This window comes from Bos mutus, chromosome 17 (genome assembly GCF_027580195.1).
Source record: "Bos mutus isolate GX-2022 chromosome 17, NWIPB_WYAK_1.1, whole genome shotgun sequence".
Taxonomy (NCBI): domain Eukaryota; kingdom Metazoa; phylum Chordata; class Mammalia; order Artiodactyla; family Bovidae; genus Bos; species Bos mutus.
In genome coordinates, this window is record NC_091633.1 from 8068685 (window position 1) to 8080683 (window position 11999).

The 11999-nt window shown below is 51.9% G+C and overlaps 1 protein-coding gene across 8 annotated transcripts in view; it reads right to left on the bottom strand.

The window, feature by feature from the left end:
- The window catches only part of CMKLR1 (chemerin chemokine-like receptor 1), a 44658-nt gene extending 32933 nt beyond the window's left edge, over window positions 1-11725 (bottom strand). For 2 of the 8 annotated variants that reach the window (XM_070385961.1, XM_070385962.1), the window contains exons 1-2: window positions 11424-11721; window positions 10985-11136 (exon numbers count right to left, since the gene is read on the bottom strand). Coding sequence is in view for 1 of the 8 variants with exons in the window: in XM_070385959.1 (XP_070242060.1) it covers window positions 5353-5392 (40 nt within the window). In the remaining 7 variants the exon portion in view is untranslated. Of the gene's footprint in view, window positions 1-5086; window positions 5299-5352; window positions 5468-10984; window positions 11137-11423 lie in introns of those variants that run through there. The other 6 variants (XM_070385964.1, XM_070385963.1, XM_005911765.3 and 3 more) reach the window with 5 other exon arrangements.
- Between the last annotated feature and the right edge of the window lie 274 nt (window positions 11726-11999).

The following is an 11999-nucleotide window of genomic DNA, read 5'->3' on the forward strand; positions in this document are numbered from 1 at the left end:
CTGGGTCTCCTACACTGCAAGCAGATTCTTTACCACCTGAGCTACTAAGGAAGTCCCTTTAACAGGGTATGGCCTCAAAATAATTTTGTGTGTTTTAAAAACAAGGCACACGACCTCAGAATAACTCTAGTGAGGATTGGTTTTCCCTAAGGGAAAGAGGGGGCTTCAAGTGAAGGTCCCCAAAGTATCCGGGAGTGGCCCGCTGCTCACGGGGCTCCTGTGTTCATTCCCTGCAGACGGTTAATAAGGAGCCATGGCATGCTGGGTGCAGGGTGGGCGCCCGGGGTATGTTTCTTGGTCAGCTGGGGCACGCTTCCTCTGACTGCAGCCAACTCCCAGAGTGGAGAACCACCCAGGATGCAGCCAGCATCTGGCCTTGAGGACCCTTTTGCCAGGGACGGGGAAGTGCTTGGTTTTGCCCAAAGATCCATCCACTCAAGTTCTGGGAGATGTCGGCTGGCTCAGAGCCCGGGCCGCTGAAGAAAGGAGAAAGGAAAAAGGCAGGGACGAGGCAGCCTGCCTTCAGCTTGGCTCATGAGCTTCCAAACCGCCTAAGGAACCTGAGTGTCTGGGGGTGCCCCCAACCTTTCCCTGTGACATCCGAGGGGAGAAACCAGCCAGTCACCACCACCTCCACACCCACCCCAGGGGACAAGGATGACGCCCAGAGAGGCCTTTCAGGTGCTCCCAGAACTGCTCGCTGCCCCGGGGGCCAGGGCCACCTCTGAGGTCACCCCCATGTCCATGCAAACACCAGGGATGGAGCTGGCAGAGCCCCAGTTCTCCAGAACACGGCTCTCAGCAAGGCGCAGCAACCTGCCAAAGCCCCGCAGCAAGAAAGCAGAAAGGGGCTGAACCTGTCGCTGAATTTGCCCGGGGCCACAGACAGCTAGTGACCAAGTCGCAAATGCCACGCATGTACCGAACTCTGGGCCCCAAGCTAAGCGTGTCCCTCACATGTCCAACTTCCCCAACCCCAGGTTCTTTCCTTTAAACAACCAGTGGCAGCCAGTACCAAAATAATAAAAATTAAAAATTAAAATATTCCCTCCCCTAGATCCATGTTTCTGCAAAATGTTACTCGCTCAGTTGTGTCCGACTCTGTGCGACCTCGTGGACTGTGGCCCGCCAGGCTCCTCTGTCCATGGGGATTCTCCAGGCAAGAATACTGGACTGGGTTGCCATTCCCTCCTCCAGCGGATCTTCCCAACCCAGGGATCGAACCCAGGTTGCTTGCATCTCCTGCATCGGCAGGCAGATCCTTTATTCCCAGCACCACTTGGGAAGCCCATGTTCCCCCAACTCTCGCCTTACAGGGCCCGCAAGGCAGCATTACCCCCACTTCACAGATGAGGAAACCGAGGCTGAAGAGCTAGGAAGATGAGAAATTTGCAGCCAAGCGGTTGGATTCCAGAAGTCCTGACCACCACACCATCCTGCCTCTCCGAAGACACTTGGACGAGACGGGCTTCTCCCCCTGGTCTCCCAGCACCGGTTCCAACACACACACAGGGAAGGAAGGCTCCCTGAGTCAGAGGACAGTTTTACCAGTTCAGCAGAAGGGGACGGGACCCCAGGCTCCTCATCCACGTCACAGGACGCAGCCTTGACCATGCTTTAACCACAGCAGCCCGCAGGCTCTGACAGAAAGCCGCAGGCCAGCAGGCAGGCAGGCAGTGTAGACGAGGGGTTGCCAAGATTGCAACACTTACCCCCATGGCCTCCCAGGCTCAGTTTCTCAGCTCTGCTGATATGCATCTTTGTCACATTTAAAAAAATAAAAGTCACTGCAATTCTACAAGAAAAGGGAGGAACAGAGAGGTCCCAGTGGAGGAGTGAGGAAGTTGTAACACAGACGTTCACGGAACTAACTCAGACTCTGCCTGTCCTAGGGTCCTTGAAGCCAGGGAGGCTGCCCCTTACTAACCCCCTGGAGCATCCCTGAGCAGTCTCCCCTCCCCCTCACCTGTGCGCAGAGCCTGGGGGTCCACCATGGAGGATGCTCCATGCTGGCTGGAGGCACCAGGCTCACCAACCCCTCTCCTGCGAGCTGTCGTCAGCTGCTGACGCCTCAGGTGAAGGAGTTGATCCCTTTGGTTTTCAGTGGAATGTCTAGATGAGAACAGGCTTCTGAGGAATGGCTCGTGAGATTCATTCATGTTTTGATCGAGCTATGGAAGACATGTGCCTGCTAAGTTGCTTCAGTGGTGTCCGACTCTGCGACCCCATGGACTGTAGCCCACCAGGCTCCTCTGTACATGAGGATTCTCCAGGCAAGAATATTGGAGTGGGTTGCCATGATCTTCCCAACCCAGGGATCAAACCCAAGTCTCCTGCGGCTCCTGCACTGAAGGCAGATTCTCTACCGCTGAGCCACTGGGGAAGATATGTGAGCTAACCCTAATTGGTGTAGGGAGAGTGTGACATCAGTGGAAAGAACTGGAAATCACAGAGGAGGAGGGCAGGTGGGCTCTGGACAGAAGACCAGGAGGTTAGGAACAGCTCTTGTGGTGTCCAGGCCAATGTAGGGTGAGGCATCGGCAGCCTGACTCCCTTTGTTATGAGCTGTGTGGCCTTAGGAAGCCAATTAACCTCTCTGATCTCAGTCTCCAACTGAGCCTCATCCCTTACAGGGGAAAAAAATAAAAAAACACAGCTGCTAACAGACTGGGGATTGGAGCAGAAGAGGATGATTAAAGAAGTCAATCTCATTTCAGAAAGTATTTATGGAGGACCCGCCAGGCACCCCATCTTTAGGGCCCAGAAGTCTTCGCAGGGACCCATTAAGTGCGGGGCCCACTGCTAAGCCCTTTACATGGATTGTCTCCTTTTGTTCTCACCCCCATGACTCAGGGAAGAACCTGCCATCAGTCTTGTTTACAGGTGAGAGACAGGAGCCGACCCGAGGTCACCCAGCTGGTCCTTAAGGGACTCAGCATTCGAACCCAGGTCTGCCTAATGCCAAACTGAATCGATACTCTGTGAGCCCCATGGAAGGACAAAAGGCCAGGGCCGCTGAGGGTTGCACTGGCTTTTTCTGCAACCAGTGTACCCTCAGTGGCACTAAAGAATCCGCCTGCAATTCGGGAGACCTGGGTTCGATCCCCGGGTTGGGAAGATCCCCTGGAGAAGGGAACAGCTACCCACTCCGGTATTCTTGCCCAGAGAATCCCACAGATAGAGGAGCCTGCTGGGCTACAGTCCATGGGGTCACAAAGAGTCGGACATGACTGAGCGACTTTCACTTTCACTGAGGGTTGGGAGGTGTTCCCAAAGCAGAGAGGGCGGCTGTGAATTAGGGGTGGAAGGGTAGGGGGGCAGTGAGCACCCACAGTCCCTCTGAGCCTCAGTTTCCTCGGCTGTAAAATGGGGCCCTTTGCCCCATCTCCAACTTTTGTGATGAGTCTGCGTGATACCAAGAGAGGAATGACTGGTCCCCAAAGAGGATCTTGGCAGCAGGAAGTAGGACTGGGCAAAAGTCCAGCTAAGCCTTGGTGAGTGAAAACTACCAATCCCCCAGGCAGTGGAAACAACTTCTGGGGGGCTTCCCTGGTGGCTCAGTGGTAAAGAATCTGACTACCAGTGCAGGAGACAGAGGTTCGATCCCTGGTCCAGGAAGATCTCACATGCCGAGGAATAACTAGACCCATGCATGCACCACAACTGCTGAGCCGGTGTGCCGTGACTACAGAAGCCCTAGCACCTAAAGCCGCCACAATGAGAAGCCTGCACACCACAATTAGAGAGCAACCCCCACCCACCACGACCAGAGGAAAGCCTGCAGCAATGAAGACCCAGCAGAGCCGAAGATAATAAACTTGCTTTTAAAAAGCTCTGAGAAGGAGGAACTTTGGGGTGCTGCTGGCTTCCCAGCCCCCTGGGAAATGTGAGCTGCCAGAATGGGGAGAGGCCGAGAATATGGAGCAGACAGGATGCACGGAGCAGAGGCCAGCCCAGAGACAGGGAGGAGACCCCAGGCCCCAGGCTGATGGATCCCAGGCCCACCGGGAATCAGTGATAGGGAGATAAAGGGCATCCCCCAGTCAGACTCCGGGAAGCTGCCCTGCCCTTCCCCAGAACCCTGCTTCTGATTTCCCTTCATGCCTGGGATTTTTCACAGGAGATGAGGAAACACAGATAAAAAAGGCCCGTGTAAGCCGGCCAGGCCCCACTGCCCCCCAGGAAAGGAGGGATGGTGATCTGAGGTCTCCTCCCAGATCCTGCTGTGTTTTCAGGCCACACCAGCAAGTGGGGGAAGGGAAGCCGGGGTTAGGCTCTGACCCTGGCACCCTCCATCCCTGGCATTTCTAGCCTCTCCTGGCTCAGGACTTCTGGTTCCCACAGCTCTCCCCTCCCCCGACATCTGAGCCAGGCCCCTCATGTTCAGGCCATATTTGGTTTTCAGCCCCAACTCTGTGCCACTCAGCGTCTTATGCAAACCATCCAATGCTCCCCCCAACCATGAGGAAGGTCCTTTTTTCACCCCCAATTTACAATGGTGGAAACTGAGGCTCAGAGAAGTTAAATGTCCTTTCTGAGGTCTCACAGCCAGCGAGGGCAGGAGCAGGTTTCAGGACAGGTCCATGAGCCAGCAGAGTCCTGCTTTTACCCTGGGTAGCCACTCTTTTCTCAATCAAGGGACGTCCTTTTGCTTCTTGGCCCAAATCCCTGACCGTTGAAGAGGCCCCCAGTGAGTCGCATCTGTCATAAAAGAGACTGAAAATTGCCCATGCTCCCAGAAGACCTGCTCTTGCCGTCAGTCAGCTCTACCCCTGGCAACGGGGACGCAGCAGACCCTTAATGCTCAGCCTGGTTCATCTGGCACCAGCGGGTAGTGGCCCTCTCCCCAAGGAAACACATCCCATGCCAGCCACAGCTGTCATCCTAAATCAGCTCTCTTTCACCCTGAAGGAAGCCCCTTGTTTGTCCCAAGCTCGATGCCTACAGCTATCAGCAAGTCCTGGGCATCCTAGAGGAGGAGACCCAACATCCAGTCCAGAAAGCCACCAATGCAGAGAAATATTCTCCCCTCTGAACTGGTTTCTGGGCCAGACGATCCAGGAGATAAATCCCGAAACCAACATACCCTTTTGCCAAGTTGGAATTTCAAACTCAATTATCTTGGGATCGTCTGGAATCTTCGATGGTCCAAATGTTTGAGTTTAAGTGCCGAGTTTGGGGAGGGCAAGGTCAGGGGACAATAAGATGCTGTTCCGGTGAAATGGAGGATACTGGACCACCCAGAAAGTTGGGTGGGACCTTTGAGGCCCTCCAGAACATCCAGACTGCCTCCGGTCGCTCCCTGCTTCCACCCGCCACACCAGATACCCCACACACATCAAACCTCCAAACCTCTGCTCATGCCGCTCTCCCAGCCAGAAATATCTTTCATTTCTGGCCAATTTTTCCTCCAGGCACTCAAGGCCAACTCATCCTTGGAAGCAGATCAAATATATGCTCCCATCACCAGACACTATTTCCTGATTTCCCCAATCAAAGCTACGCCCTCTTTGCTCCTGTGAGAGTTCGCACACTGAATGCACCAGGCGGGCACTGACGGGAGTGACTTTAGCAATAAGCTCTAGGTTGCAAAGCTGTGGGTGAAACTCTTTTGAGACTTCTGAGCTCCAGAAAGCTGAGATCATAAATGTATATTGTTTTAAGCCACAAAGTCTGCAGTGGTTGTTATAGCAGCAGCAGCCTCATACACTGACTATCTGAGCTCCTCATTCATTCCACATCCAGGAAATCATAGATTCTGACAAACGTTCGAACAAAATCCACTAACAAGGGATGGGCATGTTTTGAATGTCCCCTGTCCCTAAACACCACCCCAGATCACTAACTTAGCATGGCAGATGTTCTCTCAACAACTCGAATGGGGAGTTCTCTGGTGGTCCAGTGGTTAAGACTTTGCTTTCTAATGCAGGGTTTGCGTGTTCGCTCCCTGACCAGGAAACTAAGGTCTCACCTGCCTTGGAGCCAAAAACCCAAACTGTAAAGCAGAAGCAATATTGTCACAAATTCCATACAGACTTTAAAAATGGTCCACATCAAAAAAATCATTTTAAAAAATTCTGAGACAAAAGGAAACTGAGACTCAGAGAGGTCGTGTGACTTGCCCCAGCTCACGGAGGTAACTGGTTCCCAGGAGCAGAACCCGGGTCTACCTGGCTGCACCCCACCAGCCCTCAAGTCTCTCTGACCCATGACCCCCAGAAGGAAAAACTGAGTGTGCTTGCTGCTGTTTCTTGCACCAATCACCCTACACCCCCACCTCCTTGCACAAGAGCTGCCCTCAGCGGGATCCCAGGGCTAAGATCAGAGGATCCGAGACATGTACCCCAAGAAAAGCGGAACCGATTCTGACAGTGTGCCTGAAGAGCAGCTGACCCCCTGCTGACTCAGCTGCTGACACTTCCAAGGTTGCCAGAGAGTCTATGGTGGGTGGAGCATTCCCCTTCCCACCCACCAGAGCCCACAGGGCAAGGCACGAAACCTGGAGCCTAGCCAAAATGACCTTTCCTGCCCTGACAACTTGGGATCACAAGGCACAAGATGCCCACATCAACCTTGACATTCAAAGGCGAATATCAATACCCACTTCCCCAAGAATAAAAATAGAAGTGCCTTCATCGAGCTGGCCATGCGCTTTGTGCTCCTGTCTGAAAGTGTGTCAGTCGCTCAGTCATGTTCGACTCTTTGGGACCCCATAGATTGTTGCCCACCAAGCTCCCCTGTGCATGGGATTCTCCAGGCAAGAATACTGGAATGGGTAGCCATTTCCTTCTCCAGGGGATCTTCCCAACCTAGGCATCGAACCCAGGTCTCCTGCATTGCAGGCAGATTCTTTACCATCTGAGCCACCAGGGAAGTTCACCAGGAAGTACTCCTGTATATGTGTATGTGTTTAACCCCCAACAGCCCTGAGAGTATCCCCCCGCCTTAGAGAAAAGGGCACAGAGGAGGCAGGAGGTGAAAAGGCAAAGACAGATCTGAATTCTAGAGCCTGAGGCTACAGAGTCTGTGCCAACCTGACTGCAGCAACAGAATTAACAAGGCCTCTGGCTTCCACCCAGCGGGGCAAGAAATGCTACTCTCTCTCTATCATGCTTGTGCCAACGCGGCAAAAATAGAGAGGTTCCAAAAGAGGAGTAAATTAACATGTCTCCTCATTTTGCCTGAAAAACGCCACGTCCTGGGACTCAGAAGCAGCACAAAGTGACTGCCAGCCTGCACCCCAGGCCTGAGACCTCAGCCAGGGCCACAGAGGGAATCCTGGCCTGGGGGCCAGATCAACACCAGGTCCCTAATCTCACCAAGGGACCTTGGGGATGTCACTCAGCCAATCAGGGCCTCACTTTCCTCAGATATAGTATGGGGGCAAACATAACTACGACCCCCGACCCCTCCAAAGTCCCACAAAAGCAAGAAGTGCCTTGGGGAGGGCCAGATACAGAGCAGGAGCTCATAAATGTTGCCTGAGTGACTGAAGAAAAGTCTGTGACCGGCTTGCCTTCCCTCCCCCAAGACCTTCAGAACAGGGACTAAACCTGACCCATCTTGAGTTCTCGCACAGGTGCAGCTTTTGCTCCCCGTGGGTTTTCAGTTCAGTTCCGTTCAGTACAGTTGCTCAGTCGTGTCTGACTCTGCGACCCCCTGGACTGCAGCACACCAGGCTTCCCTGTCCATCACCAACTCCTGCAGTTTATTCACAGGAAATCATCCACAAGCACCTACTATGTGCCAGGCCAAGGCCTCAGTGACATCTAGCACCCACGGACGGCCTCAGGCTGCGTGCTCACGGGCTGCCCCTTCTCTTTTTTCTGGCTGGTGACTGTAGTACTTAGTCGTGCTGGGCTTCCTTGGCCCAAGACACCCACCCAGCTGCCTTCTAATAAGCAAGTTTGGCCCGTTCTGGGGATTTGGACCACGATTCCTGCACTTCCACTTTCTTATACCCCACCCTGGGGAAATACAGCCCGAGGAAAACTCTGACCCTTATCGCACACACGCACTCACACACACTCAGCCTTGTACACATGCACTCCGGTGTGCAGTGGGACCCTAGGACAGGAGTGAGATTTTCTGAGTTCAAATCTCAGTTCTTTTGCGTCTGAGCTGTGTGACCCTGGGCAAGTCCCTTTACCTCCTGAGCCTCACTTTCTTCATGTGAAAAAAAAAATTGCTGTGACTTCCCTGGCGGTCGGGTGGTTAAGACTCTGTACTTTACTGTTGGGGGCATAAGCTCGATCCCTGGTCAGGGAACTAAGATCCCCAAAACCATGCAGTGTGGCCAAAAAAAATTTTTTTAATAAAAATATAAAAACATAAACACAAGTGACACACACAAAAATAAGTAAAAATAAAATAAATGGGAATGCTAATCATGAAGCTTCTCCATGAGGGTTGTAGAGAGATTTAATGGGATTGTGGATACAAAATCCTTTGGTTCAGTAAAAGTGCTTAGCTCAATAACATTGTTATTTTTGTTTCCTTTTTCCAGGAGTGAAACAGAATGGCAGTTGCCCATGTTCCAGGAAAGTCCATGTTTAGGGGCCTGGAATGTGGACATTTACTCGGTGTATTTGATAGGGATTATCTTGAGGATAGGAAAGTATTTGTGGGCCCAACATCACTGCGTTAACTCTAAGATCAACTAACAAAAATTCAGAATTTAGAACCAGAGACTGGAAGGGACCCAAGAGGTCACCGTATTTGTGGGGGAGACAGTGAGCCGTCCACAGAAACTCGTTCTCCCTTCCACAGTACACAGCTATAGGTGGGAAAGAACCAGCTTAGCCACGAGCTATATCTCACAGCCTCCTTTGCAACTAGATTGGTTCCACGACCAGTTCCTGTGTGTGGCAGGAAACAGTTAAGAAGCAAACATCCCTCCCCATGCACTCTTTCCTCAGGGATGATGTCTAAGGGATAGCAGCCAGGTGCGATGGCACGCTGAATCACTGTGGAAGAGGCCCAGGCTCCATTCACAAATGCCTGACTTATAACACACGTCTGTTTGCTTTGAGCCATTGTACACGTTGGGTCTATTTGTTACTGCAACTGCGACCCTGACTAATACAACATTCAACCTCCTTATTTTCAAATAAGGTGCTTAGGGCCAGAGAATGGGCGTACCTTGCCTAAGGTCACGTAGCAAATTCAACAATGGTTAAAAACATTGGTGTCTTTAACAATCTGGAGTAGATTTTCTAGTTTTCAATCTGCCCCCCAGAGCCATGAAGGTTCCTAAAGGCCCTTCAGCAGTGACAGTGAGGTTCAATGAGCTGCCATCTGGAGTCCTCCACTAGAATAACATCACTTTTATCTATCTTTAAAGTGCACTTCTCCATGTATTTTCATCAGAGGAAAGCAGTCTGTGGCTTAAAATAATGTCAAAGCCCACAGGCTGGATGACTGCTAATGTGATCTGACTTTCTGTGGTATGAGACTGAGTTTCGCTTCTTCTCCACCATTGCCTCCTGGCTTTAACTGCTGACATAGGAAATGTAGACTCGCAGAAGTGCATAGATACTTGCTTAGGAATGAAAAAAAGAAGCTCAGTGTGCAGCAAAGAACCCAGAAACCTGGGCAAAGGGGATGTTCAAGGATTCCAGCTCAGTGGTTCTCAAGATTGTCAGGGGTGCTGGTTCAAAATGCAGACTCCCAACTCAAAAAAACTGATGCTCATGGTCCCAGGATGGCCCTTTGAGAAGTCCTGAGTCTAATTCAACTCACTCTAAATTGACAGCAAGAACCACAGGGAAGATTGATCTTGAAGAGGAGGTCGGGGGTGGCAAAAAGGAAGCTGGGAGCCAGGCACTTGAACAGAGAGAGAAGACAGACCTGAGACTTGGCCACTTGTCCTCTGGCCTCTCTGAACTACATAGGTCCGAGTGATCAGACTGACATCAAATAGCAGGTACTTGAGTATAATGATGTGCTATTTGCCTGTAATTTTGCCAAACGCTGGTCCAAATGGCTCACCTACTTAAAACACGCTCATCTGAAAGCAGAGGGGGGACTGGAACTTTCAGTAGATAGCACTGGCAAAGGATCCATATCCTTCATATACAAAGAACTCGTAAACATCAATGAGAAAAAAGACAAACATGCCAGCAAGAGGAAAAAAAAAAAAAATGGGGATGGACTTGAACAGGATAGTCACAAAAGTGAATAACAGGATTGTAGAGGATACTCAGCATGAATGAACAAATGAAAACTCAAGCAGCCAGATGCTATTCTCACCTTTCCCATCAGGGAAATTTTAGGAGACAGTGACAACCAGTGTAGATGAGGCTGTGAGAATATCACACCCCAGTATTGTGCCAGGTCAACCTTCTAGGGCGATGTGGCTAAAAGCCTTGAAGGCTTTAAAAACACACAATTTCACCTTGGGAAAGCTGTCCACAGGACACACAGGCAAAGATGATGTACTAGGAGCAGCCACTGCAGCTCTGTTTATAATAATGAAAAAAAAAAAAAGGAAGCAACCACGTGGAGGGATGATTAATAAATCCCAAGCCAGCTTCTCCATGCAGCCTTTAAAATGCATATTGGACAAACATAGATAATACGGATGAAGGTTCATGATCTGTGGTTAAGGACAAGGGAGGGTACCAAACATGGGCTTCCCTGACGGCGCAGACCGTAAAGAATCTGCCTGTAATGCAGGAGACCCAAGTTTGATCCCGGGGTTGGGAAGACCCCCTGGAGAAAGGAACGGCTACCCACTCCAGTATTCTTGCCTGGAGAATTCCTTGGACAGAGGAGACTGGGGGGCTACGGTCCATGGGATCGCAAAGAGTAGGACTGGGCGACTAACACTTTCACTACAGGGTACCACACAAGATGTCAGAAAAGGGGGTGTATGTCCACATTTAGATGCTCCCATGTGGCTGCTACATTGTAGGCACTCCACAAACATCACAGGTTGGTCAGGGAGTCAGTGAGTGATACAGAGAGGCACCTGAAGGCTCACCTCTGGGTTAAGAACCCCTCTTTCTTCTCTGTAGCTGAGAGGTAGGACAATCCAGCAGCTAAGAATGTGGGTTATACAGACTTTCAGCTCCGCACCCCGCTACCTGCCTGCACAGCGTTGAGCTCCCCCAATCTGAGTCTCAGTTTCTTCACCTGTAAGATGTGGACAATGAAAGTGCCTCCTTTGTAGGTTTGTCGTGAGCATTAACAGAAGAGAAACACAGAGTTCGCTGCTTTTTATAACTATGGTGACCTCGCTGGGTTTTTCCAATTGGCATGCATTACTTTGGAAATCTGAAAATCATAATAGAGCTATTTCCATTTTGACAAAAATTACATTTTACCAAGAGCCAAAGAACTTCTCTATTACTGTTTCCCACGCCCCCCACCCCTGCAACCCGACCCCTCTGGGCAATCAATGTCAGAGCCGAGCTAGATACCTTTGTGGCTGGTCTCACCCAGGTCTTCCCGGGGTCCCGTGACTTCAGGTCACTCGAGGTTGTGCAGGAGACGCGTGTTCCCCAACTTCTTTCTCGAAGTCACACCGTTCTTTGGGGCCGTTCGCCCAAGAAAGCAGTTCACCCCCTCATTCATGGGCCCCCCAGAGACCCCAGAGCACGGCACCCCCAGAACATCCTCATCCCCCGGAGGCTCCCAGGGAGACCCCCGGTCTGTCCTGCCCTCTTTGCTCACTGGGGGCTGAATGGGACAGGACTCTGCCAGAGAAACAGCTGGAGGGAGGAGAGAGGGAGGGGCAGGAAGCGGGGCTGACCAAGGGCGGGGGAGGCCAGCTGCGCGGAGTGGGGGCCTTCTGGGGAGGCTGCCGGTGGCGGGCGGGCGGCGGCTGGTGGCGAGGTCTGCCCGGGACGACCCGCCCGTCTGGGAGCTGGGAGCGCTGCCCACCGTCTGAGCACAAACCAGGAGCACATGCAGGCCCCGGGGCAGCTGTGGGAAGCGCGTCTGCTCCCAGCAAGAGCCTCCGGAGCTCCAGACAGACTACGCAGGAGCGTGGCTGC